This window comes from Panthera uncia, chromosome E3 (genome assembly GCF_023721935.1).
Source record: "Panthera uncia isolate 11264 chromosome E3, Puncia_PCG_1.0, whole genome shotgun sequence".
Taxonomy (NCBI): Eukaryota; Metazoa; Chordata; class Mammalia; order Carnivora; family Felidae; genus Panthera; species Panthera uncia.
The window spans coordinates 21,726,929-21,750,170 of record NC_064815.1 but is presented as its reverse complement, the minus strand read 5'-3'; the positions used below and the strand labels follow the sequence as shown (position 1 = coordinate 21,750,170).

The 23,242-nt window shown below is 41.6% G+C and overlaps 1 protein-coding gene across 2 annotated transcripts in view; it reads left to right on the top strand.

The window, feature by feature from the left end:
* AUTS2 (activator of transcription and developmental regulator AUTS2) overlaps window positions 1-23,242 on the top strand; it is a 1,037,388-nt gene that overhangs the window by 254,603 nt on the left and 759,543 nt on the right. For both annotated transcript variants that reach the window (XM_049639197.1, XM_049639196.1), the window contains exon 2: window positions 21,854-22,066. In XM_049639197.1, the coding sequence (XP_049495154.1) occupies window positions 21,854-22,066 (213 nt within the window). The remainder of the gene's footprint in view (window positions 1-21,853; window positions 22,067-23,242) is intronic.

Genomic DNA, 23,242 nt, shown 5'->3' with positions numbered 1-23,242 from the left:
TTTCACACTGAGGAAAGCATGGCTAATCTCTTATTTTCTGTAGGAGAGATTAGGAGAGGTTAGAACATCAATCCATTGTGCCTTTAGCCCTGTTATCTGTAATTTGCTTAAATGTTTTCTTGTGTCTCCTTTCTTTCTTGTCATGTTGGATATGTCCTTAATATATCAGTGTCAAATGTTATACCTGAATGTGAACCTGAATTTTATTCTAAGCACTGAAATTAAAACAAAATGCTTCTGTGTTTGGTTTCTGATGTATTTGGTATACTAGTGTATCTAAAACATTTTAAAACAGGCTTTTAAAATTTTAGCCTTTCCCCACCCCAGTTATACAACTCATTTTTCTTCTTCTGACCTGCCATTTCTGATGAAAATTCTGGGCTTCTAGTGACTCCTGAGAAAATAGGCTCTCTTCTTCTTCTTCTTCTTCTTCTTCTTCTTCTTCTTCTTCTTCTTTTTTAATTAAATGGTGGTGGATAACATCCTATGGTCCATCGCAGTCCCCACAATGACTGGTGGCAAGTAGAGCTTGTGGAAGATACAGTTAGGAGAATTGCTATTAAATTAGCAAAGAGCCCTCTTTGCTGTCTCAGATGAGAACCACGAAGTTGATTTACACGTTCAGGGTGGCACTTGATATCATCTATATTCTAAAGAGACTCTCTTTTTACTAATCAAGAGGCTATCACCTGCTCGTATTTTGAAGAGAAAAAATAAATGTTCCAGGACTTGTAAGTTCAGAGAAGTAGCTTAACAGAGTGTAGTGCTTTAACAGATCTGTCTGGCTTTGGAAGCACACTGACTTCAGGTTGTCTGCATAGAAACTGGGGAATTTTATGGGGCACCTAGGTGACTCAGTCGATTGAGTGTCTGACTTTGGCTCAGGCCACATCTCATGGTTTGTGGATTCAAGACCCATGTTGGGCTCTGCACTGACAGTGTGGAGCCTGCTTCAGATTTTGTCTGTCTGTCTGTCTGTCTGTCTCTCTCTCAAAAACAGTAAATTAAAAAAAAACAAAAACCCAAAACATTAAAAAAAAATAAACTGGGGTATTTGAATCACATCAGCTTACCTAGTGGTTCTCAATCCTAGGAACTTTAAAATACATAACCCCCAGAAATTAGTATTCAGTTGCTTTTAGGTGGGGTCTGTGCCTTTTTTTTTTTTTTTTTTTAATATTCCTAGAAGATTCAGCAAGCTGCAAAGGTTGAGAACCACTGCTGTAACATCTTTAAACCTCAGTTTCCTCATCTGTATGGTGGGAGGAGTAGAGTTCCTAATATAGAGGGTTGTAGTGGTCTAATTAAATGAACACAGTACCTGGTCAGTTGTAAGTGTGTAGTAAATGTGAGCCGCAGTATTACCACCCTTACTGATTCTTTATTGAGATTGGTATATATTTTTTGAGCTTAAAGCATATGCTGATTCGTTAGAAATACTGCAGAGAATAGAAATGGTACCTACCCCAAGGGAATAACTTGGGTCTGATTAGAATATCATACATAACGTCCTTCTACCTTCCAGGAAGAGTATGTCAGAGAGTGGCTGGAACCACTGACTTTATGTACCAGGGTTGTCCCTGGAGTAGATAACTTCTTTGAGGAAAAAGTTGATTTATTCATTCATGTAATGTTTATTGACACTTAATAACAGTTCCTTAGTTGGATGCTGGAGGTATGATAGCAAACAACACTGAGACCCTGGCCTCAAGGGGTCCATAGACGGGTGAAGAGATGGAGAAGAAGTGGAAATTACAATACAAGAAGAACAAGTGTTTTGTTAGGAATAATGAAGACCTTATATCTAAGTAGGAGAGAGCTAAGCTGAGACACTTGAGTAGGCTAGGGAGGAATAATGTTGTTTTCAAAAGAGGAAATTACAATTTTAAAGATTTTATTATATTTTTATTTATTTTAAGTAGGCTCCATGCCCAATGTGGGGATTGAACTCATAACCCTGAGATCGAGAGTCTCATGATCTACTCACAGAGCCAGCCAGGCGCCCGGAGGAAGTTATAATTTTAAAGAGACTTGAGTGAAGGACACTTGGTGCACAAATTGGGGAATTCACAGTAGTTTAGTGTATCTGGAGTGTAAGTGTGCGGAGGGAAGGAGGTATGGGAAAGGGTGGAAAGAAATGAGATTAGAGCCATAGCACAGCCTAGTTCATGGAAAGCCTTGTGGATCCAGGCTAAGGAAATTAGAATTGATCAGTCGATAGCCATTGAAAGTTTTAAGCAAGGGAGTGATATGCTTAGACTTGTAATTTAGAGATGTCACCAACCCTGTAAGAGGGTGAAAGATTGGAGACACAGACTCCAGTTAGGACTAAATCCATTGTGATTAGGCTTTCCATATTTATTCCTCCTTTACCCCTATACCCACAGTCCTTCCTGGATGAGCTTTTTGCTCTCCTCATTCAAAACAATTACACTGAATTTCTAGGCATTTGACAGTGTAACAAATAAACATGTATTTGAAAGTCTAGGTCAACCTTTCTCAAATACTGGAGAGAATCTTGATGCTCAGTCAAAGTCATCATTGCGTATGAAGAATTAATTTCCTCCTTTGCATCTAAATGGTACTACTTTGGTACTTTACTGAGAATAGGTACTTTAGTCACTTTTTGTTTTAATGTTTATTTATGTGTTTTGAGAGAGAGAGAGGGAGAGAGAGAAATACCAAGCAGGCTCTGTGCAGTCAGGACAGAGCCCTATATGGGAATTGATTCCATCAACTGCGAGATCATGACCTGAGTTGAGATCAAGAGTCGGATGTTTAACTGAGCCACCCAGGCCCCCTGGTCACTTTTTGATGTATGCATCAGAGTGGAAATTGTTTCTTGTTTCTGTTTCAGCTAGATTGCAAACAGTGTTAAATTTTCTGACATTATTATTATTATTATTATTATTATTGCTAAATTGACTGTGGTTGCCCTTATCAGATTATTAACACAAGACCCAAGGGGCTAAAAAGCCTTATTAGGCTCAGTCCTGGTCCATTTTTTATGTTGAACTTGTGGGATGAAAACAGTCTCAGGTCTCTGTGACAGAAATAGCTTGATAGATGCCCTATACTTGATGTGTAGAAACTGTTGAAGACTTGAGACCTATGTTAGCATTGTCTTAGGAAGCACAGTACAGGTGGTCCGCTTTAACCTTAGAGAGCATCAGTACTTTCCATTAGAGGTACAGGCCTTCAAGCCCCAGGACGATGGAAATGTATCTCTTTGTAGTGATCATGGCCTCTGTGGTCCATCTCCATTAACACCCTGCAGGTTTGGAAAGTGGCGGACACATTGGACCAGTCTGAACGTTCTCATGGTCATGTCTGAAAGTACATCAGTAAGCAGTCATCCACACCTAGTTGTTCAAATCGACTGATGATTTCTGATTTCAGATTTGTTTTTTGCATATATGTATTGGCTGACCCTCTGCCTTTTAGATGCAATTAAGAATTACCTCATCAGTGCCAAAATAACAGAAATAGTTACAATCCAAAGTATTGAATTTTAGATTTAAAATTTTTTTTCAGTGTTTGTACAATGGCCTTGTATTGAACATCTACCAAGGACCAGACGTGGTGTTGTGAGAGATTTAGTATGATGTAAGATAGTCTCCTTCCTCAAGGGATTCCTATTTTAGAACTAGCAGGGATAATAACTGTGTAAGCCACCTGATTGATCTGGAATTGCATAAAAACTTTACTGCAGGGATTGAAATAAGAATTTAATTTCTTTTCCAGTAAGCCTCTATCCAGTATCCATGAGGTGGTTGCAACTTTGAGGTTCCCGAGTGAAATGGCAGTTCACGCAGACCTATCGGGCTGTGGGTGTTTGTTTCTCTGACAGGATAAAGTTGGATTTATTTTATCTCCTGAGAAACACGTGTTGGCGAGCAAGCATTATCACATCTTCCCTTGCTTTTCTATTTCAACACAGTATCCTATTGAAATGGCAAGCTCCGGTTGTTTTGTTAAAAGAAATCTATGGGCCACATCACATAATTCTTATGTGTTTGATGGCGGCTGCTAATTGGCTGGGGACTTGTTACCTAGAGGTCTAGGACCCCTCTGAAGTCTTCATTACACAGCTAATGCCCAAAGGTGATCCCTTGACACTTGTTCTTAATGTAGTTCTTTCTTTTTCACAGTTTTTAAATTGAGGTGTAATTGGCATGTAATATATTAGTTTCAGGTGTGCAGCAAAATGATTTGATATTTGTATATATTGTGAAATGATCACTGCAGGAAGTCTGGTTAACCTCCATCACCATACATAGTTACAACTTTTTTTTTTTTTTTTGTGATAAGAACTTTTAAGATCGACTCTCTTTACAACTTTTGAATATGTCATACAGTGTTACTAACCACAGTCACTGAATGTGGTTATTTCTTAACAGCCAAATGGTTTATTTCTTTACCAAATGCTGGGATTTGGTTTCACAGAGCACCCTTTTTCTCCTTCCCCGGGTATGTAGGCTATGATGTGTAATGTCTGCTCACTGTATCAATAAATCATTGAGTGATTTTTTTTTTTTTTTGAGTGTTTAAAGAAGTACAGGAAATGGTTTCTTTTCCACCAAGGTGCTTGCTTCCCTCTGCAAAGTCTAAACCAGAAGCCTCCAAACTTTTTTGATTATATGCTCCTATTGGCAAAAACACTTAGAATAAGCACCCTTGTTATATATATTTTTATTCATTTAAAAGTTTTATGTACGTGCTGCTGGGTATGTTGTGTAGATCGTAAAACACATAACAGCAGAAATTGTTAAAGAAGGAAATGAGGGGCTCCTGGGTGGCTCAGTCGTTTGAATGTCTGGCTCTTGATTCCGGCTCAGGTCATGATCTCATGGTTTGTGGGATTGAGCCCCACATCAGGCTCCGCATTGAAAGCATGGAGCCTGCTTGGGATTCTCTCTCTCCCTGTCTTTCTGCCCCTCCCCTGCTCATGCTCTTTGTCTCTGTCTCTCTCAAAATAAATAAATTTTAAAAAATTAAAAAGGAAGGAAATGAAGAACACATATAAATAAACATTTTTATGTAGACTTACCTTATTCCAGTGCAGCATTTTGCAGACCACTGGTGTAGACAGAAAGTGCTAAGGGTGCCTGGAAGGGAGAAATCATCCCTAAGGCTTGTGGATAGAGAGGGAGTTAATGTGTGAGGCAGAACCAGTAAGTCCTGGCAGGGCATGGGGGAAGTTGGTACCACCATTTTGGTGCAAGCAGCAGGGTGTCAATGAGCTTCTTATAGGGAGTCATGAAGTAGAAGTGTGCTGACCCGAAGTGAGTGGACACGTGTGGACTAGGATAGAGGGAGGGGGTGGGTGGTGGTGATGGGTGGAGAGAATGTGAAGAAACCATCAGGGTCCTATTCCCTTAGACTGTGAAGTGAGAAAGGCAAACAGGAGGGTGGTGGCAGGTAGGGTGAGAAACTAGTGAAGGTTTGGGAACTTCCTTGTGGCCAGCAACTATCTGTTAATGGTTGGCACTGCAGAGGAGGAAGTGATCTTGAAGGCTGCTGGTGGACAGTGGTTTGTAGTCGGGAAAGCTCGAGATGCGGGGAGGCAAAGGGGAAGAGCTGGCTGCATCCCAAAGCCTTATTGTGCCTAACTTCGGCTTTTTTAGGACCGTGGCAGTGTTTTTCAGGAAGCGGTTTATTTACCCCCACCCCCTCTTCTTTTAGACTAAATAACGGAAACTGGTGCTCGTGTCCAGGGTCAGGGCTAATTTTCCAGGGTGTAGGAAATACTTTCCTCTTTGTGTTATTTACTTCTAAACTTTGTTTTCTTCTACTCTCCTGTTCGAAGAGAGAGACGTGTAGCTACTGCCTGAGCAGTCCCTGTGAACGTGACGGATCTTGAGGCTTCCAGAGATGAGGCTGGCATGAGAAGTGAAGAAGCACCGCATGGCTATCTCTGAGAGGCAGTTTTTTCCCGTGGACAGGATAGAGCTTTAATTGAATCCACATCACATCTCATCTGTGAATGCTGAAGAGCAGTACATTTTTAACTAGGAAGAGCATCAATTATTTATTAGCCACGATACTAATTTATCCTGAGTGTGTGTCTTAGAGCTGGCTTTTCATCTCTGCGTGGCCACTGATGTAATGCCATTGTGTTCCTGTACTAAAGCGAGAGCTCTGATTTCCTAGCCTTGTGTTTTCCTATTATTTTTTTAATTGTGCTAAAATATTTACTCACTGGTGACCATATGGCACTGCTACTGAAAAGAGGAGAAAGTGGGGATTCCTGCTGCGGTGGCTCTTTTTGGCTCTAACGTCTGAGGGTCCTTTGGAGGTGCCCTCTGGGAGAGCCGTTCACTCAACACTGTGCTTTGGGGAGTAGCATGGGGCTTGTCCAGTTGCACTTTGATGCTGCTGCCTTATCTGTTGCTTGGTACTGTTGTGTTCCAGGGTGAATCTCTGGAAGTCCCAGTTACAGATGTTTGAGACTTTGAATGTTTGCCTGTAGAAATGTAGGCCGCTTCTGGGGTGTCTCCCCTTGTCACCGCACTGATGGCCAGTGGACAAAGTGTTGCTTAGGTCCTGACACTACTCTAAGCACTTTCTATGTGTTGACTTATTTGATTTTCACAACAATCCTAGGAGGTAAAATGCTATGATTATATCTATGTTACAGATGGAAAAAACGTTAGGTAACTTGTCTGGTGAGTTTGGCATAGGCTCTGGAGTGGAAAGCTGAAGTGCCTTGCCACGCAGAGTCCTGGCCCTCAGTCTCTTTATCAGACAATGTTGTCAGTAGCACCCGCTCACAGGATCGGGGTGGGTGTGCAATTCTGGCACGTGGCAGCCACCGCTGTGGCCGCCATCACTACCCTCCTCTTGATCGTCACAGCATCTGTACAGAGAATCAAATGAGATGCTTCAAACTCTGAGGTAATCCAAAGGATAATTTGCTTTAGATGTCAAAGACCGGTTGAGCTCTGCCTCCCTTTCCTTAAAAATAGAATGGCAGGAAAAGAGGAAAAGTTGGAAATGGGGAGCCTTTTTCCAAACTGGAAGTCAGGTAGGCAGGATATTTTCAGAGAGAGATGGAATATCTCTGCCTGTGCTCTTCTCACTGCCGTTCGTTACTACCCTGCCTCCCCACCCCCTTCAGGGGCAGGGGTGAGGGCCAGCACACTGGAGGAGAGGGTGGTGAGTAAGGAGAGAAGTACCCGCTGAACACGCATGCGGAATCCCCGCAGCATGTAATTAAGGCCTGCAGCCCTTGTCAGCCAGAAACTCTTCTCATGGTGCGAGAGGCAGAGAGCCTTGTCACTGTCTCTAGAATTATTTGTGTAATTCAGCAGCTGTTTCCCTCAGATGCTTACCACACGGGGTTGGGTTATAAAGATGTACGAGTAGAATCGCCGAGGTTCAGACACTTGTGTTCACTGTTCAGCTGAGAGCCACTTAGCCTGTTCTTGTACAAATGCATTAGATTATGGTTAAGCAGCTTATGGACATAAAAACACATTAGAACTTTACAGCACTCTATAAATTATAGTTTTTGCAGCATTCACAGCCACAATGCTAGGTAATTACATTCATTAATCTACTACTAAGAGCACATAAAGTTGCCTCCCAAACGGTACTGTATGTGTCAGTGCTCTGCTGGGAAGGAGAGTTCCCCCCCTGCTTTTTTCCATCTCCCCCTGTTCCATTAAGCCTTGTGCAGGAAGGTTTTGGATGGCACATTGAGGGATTCCCTAATAGAGTCCAAGAAACCCATTTCTTTCAAGGTTAGGCTCTGGCAGCAAGCTTTGTAGGCAATCTCTTCATGCTGAACTGCATCTAGTAACCATTTTGTGTATTTATTTTCCTTTTGGAAATGGACAGATGTCTCATTTGGAAAACCAGCAGGGGTAAAGCAGTTGAAAAGAGATTTATGATGTCATCAGTGGCAGTGCTTTCTCAGGCCCTTTCTGCCTGTCTCTATGAACAGTTTATATGGTGGGTCTTTTAAATTTTGGATATATCATGAGTACTCGCATGGTCAGGTCAATTCACAGTAATAAAATAACTAACCCTAGCATATTCCAGAAATTATATTAGCTTATTTAATCCTAATGGCTGCTTTGTAAGTTAGGTGCCATAATTAGCTGCCATTTTATAGAAATGAGAATACTGAGGCTTCACAGGGCGTTGTGGTAATTAAAAGAAGTATTATACATACACTACGCAGCACATTACTTGGTACAATGAAAGATACTCTGTAAACACAGTCTTGAGGATAGATGGAGAACAGATCCCACCATTAATCCCCCAGTGCCAAATATAGGCTTTTATAATGACTATCAGTTTCCCTTTATAATGACTAAGAACCTGACTATATTAGTCAGGAAGAGGAATTCCTCGCTTATCACTTATTTACTGTTTACTTTATGCTGGAAAATAACCAGGCACTTTCCACAAATATCCTTAAATCTATCTCCTTACTCTATCCCTGTATTCTGCAAGTGGAAATGGAGGCTTAAAATGGCTGGGAGACTCACTGAAAGTCACAAAGCCACAAAATGGCAACACCACTGCTCAAGGCCAGATCTCACTGCCGCCAAAGCACCTGCTTGTGTCAGGACTAGTTGAGCAAAGACACAAAGGAGGAAATGGGAGACGAACGCAGAGAATGGGTAACAGTGAAGTATTGTCGTTTCTTTGGAATTAAGTTTCTATTGTGGGAAATAAGTTAAGAAATTGATAGGATCCCTATCAGTAAAGGAGTCCGAACATAAAAATGTTGGCTTTGTGTCCTTAAAAGCAGCCTTAGCTTTTAGGGTGGGGCGTAGAGTCCCTTTTTCAGCAGGCAAGGTGGCCTTCGTGTTCCCTGAGGAATTGAGAAGCGTTTGGGACTACCCAGGGCACTGTTGTAAGGTTGGGTAACTGCTGAGAGAAACGTGGTTGCTCTGGTGTAAACTCGTTTGCTGACAAGGGGATGATAAAATCAGCCTCAGCATCTTGTGTCCATCCCAGCTCTACCCCCTTTTACAAAAGAGCTGCCATATTGGATTACCGCTGAAATCACCAGAGCCTGCTGCTTGCTTATCAGGGCAGGGCGATGCCATCTGTGGGATGAAATATACTCACAATATTATAGCAACCGGACAAGGGAAAAGAGGAAGTCTCCCTCAAAGACGCTGCCATCTAAGGTATAGCTTAAAACCACAGGCTCGGTTTTTGGCCCCAAGACTGATTTCCCTACCAGCCCATCTGCTCATGCGCACACCTCCTGAGCTCACACAGCAGGCCTGGCCTTTATCATTTCAGGTCCTGCGGAGCTGTTCTCTCTCACTGTGGTATTGATGTCAGTTTTAACAGCCATCATGTATATTGACTCCTGCACCGATTCCCAGTGTATCTGCCGTTGCTAGTTTGTTTAGCTGTGCTCCCCTTTCATAGGCTGCGATGGGGATTTCACCTTTATGAATGTAATTTGCTGAGCTTGTGGTGGCATCAAGAAATCCTCCCGGGATGAGGAAAGGTTGATTTTCCTACAATCAGATGTTTTCCAGCTCCTTTTCCTCATGGGCCCAAGGGCCAGCGTCACACCACAGTGTGTCACCGCAGTGAGAGAAGAGAAGGAAATTGTTTAAAGTGTGTCATCTGCAGACTGATCTTATATGATCTTATATGCCTGTGAGCATGTACAGGCACGTGTTAGGGATGGACCGAGTGGGGTATGCACTTAGTAACTCAAAACTCTGCTGAGTTCACTGTGGTCAGCTCTTAGAGATAAATTAAATGCTGCTTCGTAAAAATGGGGGAACATTTTCAGAAGAGACTGTCAGTGCTTTCAGCAAATCTCCATGGCTTATCTTTTTATATAGCAGTCATCTCCTCAAATCAGACATCCCTATTGCCTATTAGGGAAACACAGAAAGCCTAGATTATGAGTTAAAGGTATCGACAGCATTTCAAGTGCTATCAGAGAACATTTAATTCAGTTTAATTTTGTGATAAATCTCATGTTTAATCCTCTGGTTACTCTGTAATCATGTCTCTATTGATCTTTTCTGAATGACTGCCTGCAGTTTAATAAACTTTGCCATTAACCCACAGCTTCTAAAGGAAGAGATTGATTCCATTATCAAATCTGATAGACCCAATAAGTACCTAAACATCACTATATCTATCTATAGGAAGCTTTCTCATAGTGACAAGCATGTGGCTTGTTCAAGAAGCTGGATAAAAGTCTGACCATCTTTGCATGACAGAATTGCCTCAGAATTAGCATCTGATTCCCTTATGCGGATGGACACTAACCCTTCATCTCTCAGGTCAGTGTCATAGCCCATGGAAAGGACAGTTTTCTTCCTTCAACTGTAATTGTAGGGTCTTCTTTCTTCTCACTGCAGAAATAGCTGGAGTTTATTTAGTCTGTGTCTCAGGTCAGTGGGTCCATCTCAAGCCCTTTCCTAGGTTCTGTGCATACCTGCAGAATAGTTCTTTTTTATTTTTACCCATGTGATGCTAAAGCAAAGAAAACCTTTCTGGATAAAACTGGAAATAGAAGACCAGGGGTGATGAGAGAGGGAGTGTGTGCAGAGTCATAGACTGGAACTGTGTGAACAAGCTCCAAGACTTGGAAAATTTTCCGTGAAACCCATATAAGTGTCTTATTTAGTGACAGAGCATTTGCAGTATGCGCTAAACAGGAGTCCCACATTTTGCACCTGTGGGTATTTATAGCGGTTATCATTATCCACTAATATTTATTTACCCACACAGGCAGAACATGTGGGATTCAGGGTCTGGAATGTTTGTGTAGCTTCGTATTTTTTTTAAGGTCAGAAAGGTGTCATTCTCTGTCACTTTTCACCCCTGAAATAAAACGGTAAAGATTGCCAGTTTTAGAGAAAGCGCCAAAGCTTTTATTTCTGTCTAGGTTTTTTTTATTGCTGATTTGAATACTTCTGAAAGAGTTCACATATTTGACATAAGAGGTATAGCCTTTCTCCAATTATGATTTGGAGGGGAAGTGGAGGTGAGAAGAAGGATTGTATAATGAGATAACACTAAACTGTAATATAAAATTTTCTTCAAACAAAAAGGTCATAACCCTGACGCAAATAAGGTTATAATGACCTGGTGTTAGGGAGTGAGAGTAGGCTTTACCAGCCCTCAGCTTCCTCCTTTAGAAAATGAAAATACTTTGTGGGAGAAAAACCTCAACTGCATCCGTGAACTCTAAGCTACATTTGTTGAACATTTTATATGTGCTCAAATAGCCTGCCAGGATGATAACATTAGAGAGGTTGATGGAACCTAAGAGATTTTCCCATGGAGGACCCTAAATTCATAGATTTTGGAGTAGATTGGTTCCTGCCCCTTGAGAAGCCAATTAAAATTAGTTTGAAAAAGGGTGTAACAGTTATTACTGGAGTGTGGGAAGGGTTATGTGCACATGTTCATGTTGCTTCTCTGGATCACTTCTCTGTAAATGAAGGAATGCCTGCTCATCTCCAATGGGAAGTTGACTACAGTTTCTGGGAAGTTGGGAGAAAGGAACAGATTATTACTCAAGTAATAATGAATTTCATCGTTCTCCAGAAACCTATCTGAACCAAACTTGAGCCATAAAGGGACTGTCTCTCATCCACGTACCCTTCCCGATATGCTGTACGAAACTGTATTTGTATTCAGAACCCGCATAACATGAATTTTGCCAGAAGTGGCTTTTCCTGTCACTGAATGGTCCTAAACATTAAATTACCTTTCATAAAATTGTTTCCTGTCTGCTGAGTGGACAGAATATGCCTTCTTTGTGTGCGCACGCATGCGTGTGTGATTTTTTTTCCTAAATGGGCCTCTCTAAGTGGTTTCCCGCTCCCCGCTTCCAGCTACCCCCCTGCTTCTATGACAGCATGGCCAGCCCTAAACTAAAGCAAATACCGAGGTGTCCTCTGCTGTCTATTAATGCAGATGTGACTTTTTGCTTTATTTTGTTCTTTTAGATTTGACTTATAAAACCAGAGCTAGATATTAGTGGTCTCCCCTTGTGTTCCCTAAGATTCTGGTATCCCACCAGGAATTTGTTTTTTCTCTTCTGGGGAAGATGTAGGGGAAGAGTGAGGATCAGAATTGGTATAGCATGGCAGAGAGGAATAGGCAGTACCCTTCCATGGCTTAGAATCCCAATCTTTATTTTGCTTTCTATTTCTTCTGAGGTTAATTTCATTTCACTCTTGCTAGAAAAGTGAAATGAATGGATACATTGTGTCTGTCTGTAAGTAAATGAAAGATCCACCTAGGGCTAGATACCCATCTGTGTTTTAAGTTGGATTTCTAGCCGGTAATCCTCTCCTCTGCTTTTCTCTATATAATGGTAATGCAAGCCCCGAGAAGGTCATGTTCCCACACCAAAGCTGGAATACCTGTTGATTCCAGGACTCCTCCAGGACTGGGAAGTAACCACCGTCCGCATACAGCTGACAATAACTACAACAGAATCAGAAAGCTAATTGCTGAGTATTTCTAGAGACATTGGTCATTTAAAATAAAGATGGGGTAGTGTGTGAGGAGAACTCCTCCTGGGGGGGAGAAGTTGGGAACATTATTACCATTTTGGGTCAGTATCTGGATATGAAGAAGTTTTCACTGGCAGTCAGCGTCCTCGTATAGAATATCTGGATAATAGTATCAACCACTTGACTTTTCTAAAAGTAGGAGGTAATAAGACCCGGTAAATGGTCGTTTGGCCTTGATATGAAGCCACAAAAAGGAATGTAGGACGTGACATTTTCCCAGTCGGTCCGCTTTGTTGTTTTGTCTTCTCTCGGACTTAAAAGGTCATCTGCGTGATCTCTTGAGGCATCTGCTCAACCCCTTTTTATTATAGGGGTATGGTGATGGTCTCATCATTAAATAATATGTTGGGAAGTTTTTACCTGGCAAGAGGAGTAGTAGGATTCATAGGCTGGTGGGATATCCTGTGGAATGAGAGAAACATTCATGGTGTCCTCATTTCTCTAATTCATTTGTTTGAAACCCAACTATTGTGTGCTTTGTACTGTGTTCTCTGCAGGGAATTCAGGGATGATGAAGGAGTCATAGCCACCGTCCCTGTGGAGCCAAACCTTAGTTTGTATTTCAGGGAGGCCCCAATTACTAATTTAATTATTTTGTCACATGCAACAAGAACATTAATTAACCCCTTCCCCATTTTTTGCATGGAATGCCTAGTCAAAAAAATGCATAATGCCTATTTAAAAGAATTATATACAGCATTAAAATTATACATCCTCTCAAATGTGCGTGTGACCAGAGTGGATAAAAAACCAACAACAATTTGCTTGTTGTTGTTCTGCCTGCCTCTCTTGAGGTAGCAAACCAGGCTCCTGCCCATGGAAAGGCCTGAGGATTGCGTGCCTACTTCCTCTTCTGGCTTCCATTATACTCTCCTCTGTTGTGTGGTTCCCTTCCCCTTTTTGGACCCACTCTTTGTGTACGTTATCGCCCTTAAGCCTTCTCTGATGAGATTTTCTGCCTCAGTCATGCTGTGCTCAGCTTTCAGAATGTTGCTGTTATGGAGGAGTTAAAAAAAATTTTTTTTAAAGGTTTCCTTTTCGTCATGCTGTATTTCTCAGATTATCTGGAGGGACTGTAATCCAATTTTAGGAATCCTTCAGGGCTAAGAGCCTAAACTGTTTTAAGCAATAGCATCTAGTTGCCAGGGACTCAACCACTTTGAGAGTGTTAAGGTCTAACAGCAGCCAACTCTCAATTATCTATGGGAATGAGAGGCTGCTGGGACGTTTTCAATTCACAGAGTGTGCAAAAATCTCACTTAAGCTGGTGGTTGTGATCTCATCCTGTAACTGAATTTAGGAAAGCTTCTCAAGAGGCTGGGTTGTTTATTTTTATTTTTTCCTTTTTACTTGTCACTTCTGACCATGGCACTGTACCTTTGATAGGTGTTTTTATATACTGAATTTTTCTATACTTGGTCTTTTTTTTTTTTTTTTAAACTCATTTTCCTCTCTCCATTCTGATTCCCTTATGTCCTGTGTGCCATCATGTATTAAATATATTTTGATAAGCTGCCTCAAATTTTTTTTACATGTAGGAACATTAAAAATGTATTTATGTTTTCTTTCGTTGCTTTTTGATTGAAGTGTTCATGAGACAGTTTGTGGCCAAACAGCTAACCAGAGTACTTGAAAGAAAGCTAGGAAGACTTTACCAAAGGTTAGCCTGTGAATGACTGAGAGTTAATTGACTGATAGAAGTGAAGAAAGAAGGCACAATGTGGACTCCACCTTGTCACTGAAAATGATGTGAAGATGGCACGAGGCATTAATGTCCACAGCTGAGTCTTCTCCACTGGGAACTTCATGGCCACACTATGGGCGAAGGCCAGACCTTCCAGTGTGGTCATCCCTTTGTTTCAGGAATCTGAAAGATGACCTTTGGATGGATGTTGAATGCAATCCAGTTATTTGTGGTGGTGATATGCCAGCTGTGTGATGGCAAGGGTTGCCATTTCTTTTTCAACAGCTTTATTGAGATACAATTCACATACCAGTAAACTGCATGGATTAAAAGTATAAAATCTGATAAGTTTTCACGTGAATATTAAGCATGTACATGTATCTATTGATATTACATAAGACATACTGTGTATAATCGTGAAAGTATCGCCGTAATCAAGACCATGAGTAGGTTTATCCATCCAAATGTTTCCTCATGTTCCTCTATAACCTCTTCCTGCCCCTCCCTCCCAGGGAGCCACATTTTTAAAAATTTTATCTAAATGGAATCGAACAAAATGTATTCTTTTGTGACTCATTTCTTTTACGGAGCATAATTATTTTGAGATTTATTCAAGTTGTCATGTATCAGGAGGCTACTTTTTTGTTGCTGGGTAATATTCCACTGAATGGTTATGTCACAGTGTATTCACCTGTTGATGTACATTTGAGTTGTTTCCAATTTTAGGCTGTAAAAAGCTGATAGGAACACTTACGTGCAGATCTTTTTGTGGACACGTGCTTTGATGTTTTTGGGAAAATACCTAGGCATAGAATGGTTAGATCATATGGTAGGTATACTTTGAGCTTTTAAAGAAGCATCCAAACTGTTTTTCCAAAGTGGCAGTACCATTTTTCACTCTTCCCGTTAGTGTTTGGATGTTCCTCCACATCCTTGCCAGCACTTGGTGTGATGACTGTTTTTTGTTTTAGCCATTCTGATATGTAGCTAGTGGCATCTCATTGTGGTTCTAGTTTGCATTTCTCTGATGACTGCTGGATGTTAAGCATCTTTTCACATCTTTTACTTGCCACCCATATGTCTTCTTTAGTTAACTGCTCAAATCTTTAAATAAAAACCCATTTAAAAAACTGGGTTGGTTTTCTTTTAATGTAGGTTTAAAAAAAATGTTTACTTATTTGTTTTGTGTGTGTGTGTGTGTGTGTGTGTGTGTGTGTGAGAGAGAGAGAGAGAGAGAGAGAGAGAGAAAGAGAGAATGGGTGGGGGAATGCCAGAGAGAGAGAGGGAGAGAGAGAATCTCAAGTAGGCTCCCTGCAGAGCCCGACATGGGGCTTGATCTGAAGACCATGAGATCATGTCCTGAACCAAAATCAAGAGTTGGACACTTAACTGACTGAGCCACCCAGGTGCCATGCTTTTTATGTAGTTTTGAGATATTGGATATTTTGGATATTTTGTATCCAAAATATATTTTGGATACAAAACTTTTCTCAGATATATATACTTGGCAGATAGTTTTCCATTCTGTGATTTGTCTCTTCATTTTCTTAACAGTGTCTTTTGAAGAGCAGAAGTTTTAATTTTTGATGAGGTGTAATTTATCACTTTATTCTTTTATGGATTGTGCTTTTGGCATCATGTCTAAGAAATCTTTGCTTAACCTAAGTCACACAAGTTTTCCCCTCTGTTTTCTTTTAGAAGTTGTGTAGTTCTTGTGGCACCTGGGTGGCTCAGTCGGTTGAGTGTCCAACTTCAGCTCAGGTCACGATCTCACAGTTCATGAGTTCCAGCCGCGTGTTGGGCTTTGTGCTGACAGCTCAGAGTCTGGAGCCCACTTCGGATTCTGTGTCTCCCTGTTTCTCTGCCCCTGCCCCACTCACGCTCTGTCTTTCTCTCTTTCTAAAATAAATAAACATTTAAAAGAAAAAAAAAGTTGTATAGTTCTAGATTTTACATTTAGGTTTATGACACATTTTTACTTAATTTTTCTAATTAGACTGAGATGTGAATCAGAATTATTATTGTTGTTGTTGTTGTCGTTATTATTTTAAGTAAGCTCCACACCCAGTGTGGGGCTTGAACTCAGAATCCTGAGGTTAAGAGTCACGTGTTCCACCAACCAAGCCAGCCAGGATGCCCTGAATCCAAATAAATTTTTTGCATATATAGACACGAGTGTACACACACACACACACACACACACTACTTGTCCCATCAGCATTTCTCCACAGAATTGTTTTTGTGTTTTTGCTGAAAACCAGTTGTCCAGTTATATGTGGGTCTATTCCCGTACTCTGTTGTGTTCCATCGGTCTGTTTCTCTGTTTTCATGCCAGTACAGGATTACAGTTACTGTAAGGCAGTGTGAAAGGCGGAAGCGTGGGGTCCCTTAGTTATTCCTCTCCTAACCTGCTTTCCTGTGATAGCTTGTTGATTTGTCTCCTGCACCCCCACTAAACAGCCTAAGTTCAGGGATCCTTTCTTATGTATTTCTAATGGGTGGCAAAGTGTCTGGTATAGAGTAGGTTTCTTTTTTTTAAATTAGGAATTATTTCAAAAAAAAAGTTTTTAAATGTTTATTTTTGAGAGAGAGAGGAGAACTCTCTCTCAGAGTATGAGCAGGGGAGGGGCAGAGAGAGAGGGAGACATAGAATCTGAAGCAGGCTCTGTCAGCACAGATCCCGATGTGGGGCCTGAACCCACGAACCTGGAATCATGACCTGAGCCAAGATTGGACGCTTAGCCGACTGAGCCACCCAGGTGCCCCATGAATTTGGAATTGTTTTTGGATGCTGTATTGGTTATTTTTTTTGTAAATTCCTACACACACAGTCTCCTTACTAAAAAGTTCAGTTCCTGAAGGTGTGTTCAGAAGGCTAGAGTAGGGGCTAATGTCACCATGTCCGGACAGAGTTAAGTTTTGAAAGAGCTGTGTGTTTTGTTTCTTTCTAGTTTTTCACTTCCTACAATCGCTATAAACACTCTTACTTCATTTGCACTTAAGGGAAGAGATGGAATCAGTGTTCGTAAAACCATTCGAAAATAAGTGCAAATGCAATACAGAAAGCCAACAAAGGACTTGACAAACCAAAATGACAGAACACAGCCGTGAACGCTCTTTGATGGTGACAGGCCGAGGCGCTTTTTCTTACTTCCTTCCCCTGGCTTCTTTGTTATTTCTTTGCAAGTCCCTGAGATCAGATAGCTTACAGAAGAGGCTGTTTCCGCTGTACCCCTCTTTCCCACATTACATACACATGGGCTTGTGCAGACACACATGCCACAGATGCTTTGTAAGTGATAGGCTGCTCTCAGATTAGTTTGGTTGGAAAAATCAGATGGAGACTCTCTTTCTAAAGCCCATTTCATGCAAGGCAGGCAAATTGTGCCCTCATTTTCTATTGTCTCTGGCTTCATCTGTAATCAGCAAATGCAGCCCCGCCGCTGAGACAGTGCTTCATCTGCAGTTTGTCGCTCTCCCCTAGTCTGCACAACACTGAACCATCTCATTTTGAAATTCAGGAGTGGCAGAAGAAGTCTTTGGTGAGAGATTATAATTTGAGAGCAGGGAAAGTCAAGAGCAAGATCACCTGTTTTGTGGAAGCCTGGGTGTTGAAGGAAATAGTCGGTCTCCTGAGCCTCTCCGCGTGTGTGCCACTGTGACCCTCCCCTCCATCGCCAGTGACCTAAAAATCACATAATTTCAACTACTCATGAAACCTATTCCCATCTGTTATGCGTGGCTTGTGTGCTTACCCCCTCGATTGCCAGCAAATATGTCTAAATCTTTTTACTTCCTAGCCAGCCTTCTGTTGTTGGCTGGCTGGCTTTCTTGCTTGCTTCCCTGATTGTCAAATGAATGCCTTAAAACATTTTCTTCCAGACATCTTCCTTATTCTTCCGACCTCCCTACTCTCCCTCCCAGTGTTTGTCTGCTAAATGCTTTCTCTGCCAAGTATGGGGCACAGTCACCTTGTTTTCCAAAAGCACTGCAGGTCATTTGGATGGACACTAATTTTCTCTGGGAATTGCTAGCCTGCATCGTGGTAGACAAGTGAGCCGACTGGCCTTTGAAAGTCATCATTTGTTGAGGGTAAAGATTTATTCTATAAACCACACAGTTTCGTTCCCACATTGTAGCGGTGCTTTGTAGACCACCCAGGTTTCTTTCAGGAAATTCTTAATTTAGTTGCTCATAGTTTGTTGGTGAATGGATATATGCACACATACACACGCATATAATCATGTGCATAGCTCTTCAGGATGTTGTAAGGTGAGTAATTTATAATCAGTCTTTTTGTCTTTGATTCTTGTCGCTCATAGTGGACATTTTTTTGTCATTTTCCCTCCAAGACATTCAGTGAGACATTACACGATTATTTTACTTTATACATGGTAAGTAGCCAGTAAATGTTTACAGAGGGAAAGAATAAACAGCAGCCTGGTTTATTCAAGAATTATACCAAAGTGTCTATGCAGCAATTTATAAATAAAATTATATCTTTGAGAGAATAAAGGTAATTTCTCATCTTTGGAAATATAAACTGCTTATATAATAAAAAACCTTTTAAAGACTCTTGATTTCTTACCTCTTAAACCACCACCTTTACACACACTTTGATCCTTTCTCTCCTCCTTTTCCCCCACCAACACCCTCCAGAGTTGAAAATCTCGATATTAATTGGAACTAAGATGATTGTACTTGCTGCTGCTAAGACTTCGGCAGGTCTCTTACAAGCTAATGTCACGGCATGGGGTCCATTTGCTCTGTGTAGCTATTCTGTGGTGCGGTGAGAATGCCTTGATTAATATGCTACATGAAAATAAAATGGATTTGGAAAAAATTATACCATACTCTCATAAATATTAATTCACATTTGTATGGAATTGCACATAATTTTCAATATACTTTGGAGCACCTTCCGTATGAAAGGAGATTTGGTCTCCAAAGAGAATGGCATAATTTTTTTAAAAGCGCAGTTGATACATTATTAAGTATCATTTGTTTATTAATCTGATACTCTACATGCATATAATGTGGGCAGTAGGTGGGTTGTGTGACAAAGAGAGGAGTGTTTTTTTTTTTTTTTTTTTTAACCCCGTGGGGAGTTGCTACATTACTCTTAGCAGAAATAGTACCACTGAGCACACTGCTTAGAAGCAGTCCACGATGCAACTCACCTGGCTGCTTCTGCTAGCATTGCGTCATTCCTGAGTATCTTTTCATGATAACTGACTGTTTTGGTTGCATGTGATGTTAAACGCAGTGTAGTTTGAGCTGAGCAGATGTCTGACATAGCTGACTGTGGTAGTGGACGCTGGAGAAAGGAATAAATACAGCAGACATTTATTGAACACTTACCATGTGTTAGGCATAGTGTACTAGGTTCTGAGACTGTGGAATCAATGCCCATGTGATCACTTCGATCCCAACTTGTCCCCTAAACACTGACCACCACATCCTCGTTGGCCCGGAGAGCTGCCTCTTCAATGGCAGAGGGTAAATCATCTGCACTGACAGCAGCTAGAAGTTAGACCAGAAGCCACTCATTTGCCTTATGAGATTGGTATTTTTGATGTCTTCTTGCTCCAGGGATAAGGCCTTTTACCCCTTCTGGGGTTTCTTGCTGTTTGCTGTGATCTTGTTTCAGCGATGCCTGCTAGGTTCCTTGGTTTCCTGTTTCAGTGAACTTTTCTAGTTTGCTTCACTCTGTGGTAGTGCCAGCTTGGGGTGTTGTTAACTCACTGTTGTGGCTTCATAGGTTTGGATAGTTTAACCAGTTGTCTGACTTATTTATCTAGCAAACATGAACATATATACCACCTGTTATTTGCCTGACTCTCTATGTGAAACATTGGGGTTACTGAGATGAATGGTAACTTAGTCTGTGCCCTGATTCTTTTAAGGGGTCATGCTGCCAGCTGCCTCAGGGCCTTGGCATAAGCTGTTCTCTCTGCTCAGACTTTCAGAACTAGGTCAAATGGTAGTCATCTCCTCAGCACCAACCCACTCTGCTGGATGAGACCATTTCCCCCAATTTTAGCTCCTTTTTTCTTTCCTTTAGAGCAGATAGTTCAGTTTGCAGTGAAATATTTGTGTGATTTGATTAGTATTTGTCCCTAAATTTTAAGCTCCATGAGGTGGGGATTTTTTCCACACAGGATTGTTTACCCAGTGCCTCTAGGACAATGCTAAGTTTGTACTTGGTATGGACTGGGTGCACACAGAATACTTGTTGAATGTGTGATGGCTTGAGAACAGCACTTTGCATTATAAGAAAAGTCTTCCTGAATGGGCAGCCCTGGTAAGAGTCCTTTAGGAAATGGGTGTGTGTGTGGACAGTAGGGCTTTGAGGCAGATGTAAAGGTCCCAGGTTCCGTACTTATTAGTATCAGCCCTGGCTGATCTGGGGAAAGAGCTTGAGGAACAGCGTGTATGTCAAATGGGCAGTGCTGGATATTGGGAAGCAGTAGGATAGAGAACTCCCCAGGGACAGAAGACTGTAAAGGAGGAGAGAGGGGGAAGGGGTAGGGGAGGTGGGAGAAGGGAAGGGGAAGAGAGAGAGAGAGAGGTATTTTTAAGGAGAAGGTAAAGGGAAACTTCCCTTTTAGTTATTGTTTGTTTTAATGTACATTTGTTTAGGACCACGGAAACAATTTATTTGTATAGGAGGTGAGGCTCCATGAAGGAGCATTGTTGTGTAAATAGGATCATGTGTACTCATTTACAAGTGACTGAGTGCTAAATCTCTTTTAATTTCAGTGCTTAATGTGTACAACATTTCTCAGGGTTCAAAGGACATTGACTCATGTCCTACCAGTGGAGTACTTCAAGTGTCCTAAGGAATAATGGCAGTGTCAGGCCGTGGACCCAGGTCTTTTAGTCTTTCAGTAGATTCTGAGCTGTCTGCAGGCCCAGAGCTCGCTAGATCTCATAGCCTCAAATGCCCGCCTCTAGGCTCTACAGATGCTGCTTCCTATTCCAGGACATCCATTACCCTTCTCCTCCCCTTTCTACCCGCCCCGCCCAACCACACAAAACAATAAATGAAAAGTTGCTGTAGATCTTGGTGATAATATTGTTGTTACATTTTGCAGAGAACTGGGAATTAAGGATGCTCAGAGGAACTTGTGGTAAAAATATATAATGCATTAAGGAAACATTTTAATCGTATGAATTGATAGTTTCTTTCTTGCTGGCTCATGTCCACCTGGCCTGGTATAGTCAGTCTTTTTTTTTTTTTTTTTTAATCACGCATGCACTTAGTACTTCTTTTCTGAAACATAATTGACGTACCTATTTGGAAAGTGAGTGTATTGAGCCTCCTTGGGGAATGTCATTGTGTGCTGGACCTAGCTGAGAATCACACTGAAAGCCACTAAGCAGTGAAATCACTTTTAATGGACAGATGCTTTGTGCTTTGTTGACTTTTCTGCCCAACCAGAATAGAAAGGATCTATTTGTGGTGGCATTAGGGATTCAGAAAAATTGAGAGCCATGTTTCTCAGTTTTAGGTATTCTCATATCCTGCTTTCCTGCTTTCTCCTCTCCCTTCTTATGACCCCATTTAGCCTGTGTTTTGGATGTGACCTTAGACACCTGTGTAACCATCATTTCCCTTTCCTTCTCTTCTTTTCTATAGAAAGATGTAGCACTTAAGCCTCAGGAACGTGTGGAGAAACGCCAGACCCCTCTGACCAAGAAGAAACGAGAAGCACTTACTAACGGCCTGGCCTTTCATTCTAAGAAGAGTAGACTCAGCCACCCACATCATTACAGCTCAGACCGAGAGAATGACCGCAACCTCTGCCAGCACCTTGGGAAGAGGAAGAAGATGCCGAAGGGACTCAGACAGGTGAGGAAGTGTGGGTTTGTCCTTTTCTGTGGCTAGAAGATCCCTGCTTCAGATACCTGCCCCTCTGTGGTTCTTCCTGACAGGTGGAGAAGACGTCCTCATTGGGCTGCTGGAGGGTTGCCCCTCAGAGTTGTGTAAACAAGCCAAGCTCAGGGTTTTTATTACTTTTGAAACTTCAGCGTTGGTATCCTTGTCATCAGATGTGTTCACTGCAACAAAGCTTGATGCTGGTGCTACTGGTGTGTGGGGCAGACTGGCTGGCAGGGCAGAGATCTTCATAATTGGGACCAATGGAACGGGCAGGTGTGATCACATACATTGTGGATTTCAAGGTTCTGAGGTGTTAAAAATGTTTGTCCACACGCAGGCAGTGCCTTACATCAGATTTCTGCTTTCCAGAGCAGGTCAAGTATTGTGGCATGTGGGAGAGCAGTGGCAAAGAAACGAATTTGCCTTTCAGTTCTTCAGCTGTTCTCATAGTCCATAATTCAGGACTGTCTTTGTGATCTGCTGATTGTATGAAAGTCTGGTGATAGGGCCTACTGGTCTGTTAATAATTAGGTTTCAGTGATCCACAAGAAAATATAGCTCTTGGCATTTGGGGAGCCTTTCTGCCTGTGGAAATCCCCACATGAGATAGATTAATAATGAGAAACGAAGCTGTTTATAGCAATTTTTTCTGCACAAATCCAGAGGCTTTAGTGCCAGCTGAGTTACCTGTGTCCTGGGTGTGTTTTGTTTGTTTTTGGCGGGACCACTGGGTGGGATTGACTATCACTTGAAGGAAGCAGAGGAAGGGAATGTGGTTCACAGAGCAGGTGCTGCTAATTAGAAGCCAAACAGGTAATTTCCAGTTTGCAGATGTTTCTTTGCAGAGGGAGAAATCCGGGATCTTATAAAACAGTGGTTCCAAAGCTTCACAGATCATTAGAATCATATTATGAGTGTTAGTAAACACACACTTCTGGCCCCTCCTTAGGACCTCATCTCTAGGGGGCAAGGCACAGAACTTGGTGGCCTTAGAAATTTCCTATTTGATAACGGCCAGGCCAGTTTGGAAATCATTCTTCTAAAGCATCAAGAGAGAATTTTTGGTGGTGATTTTTAGTGAAAAGATTGGAAAGAGCAAAAGGCTCAATATGATGTAGCCTCTGCAATTAGAGCTGGGGTCACAGT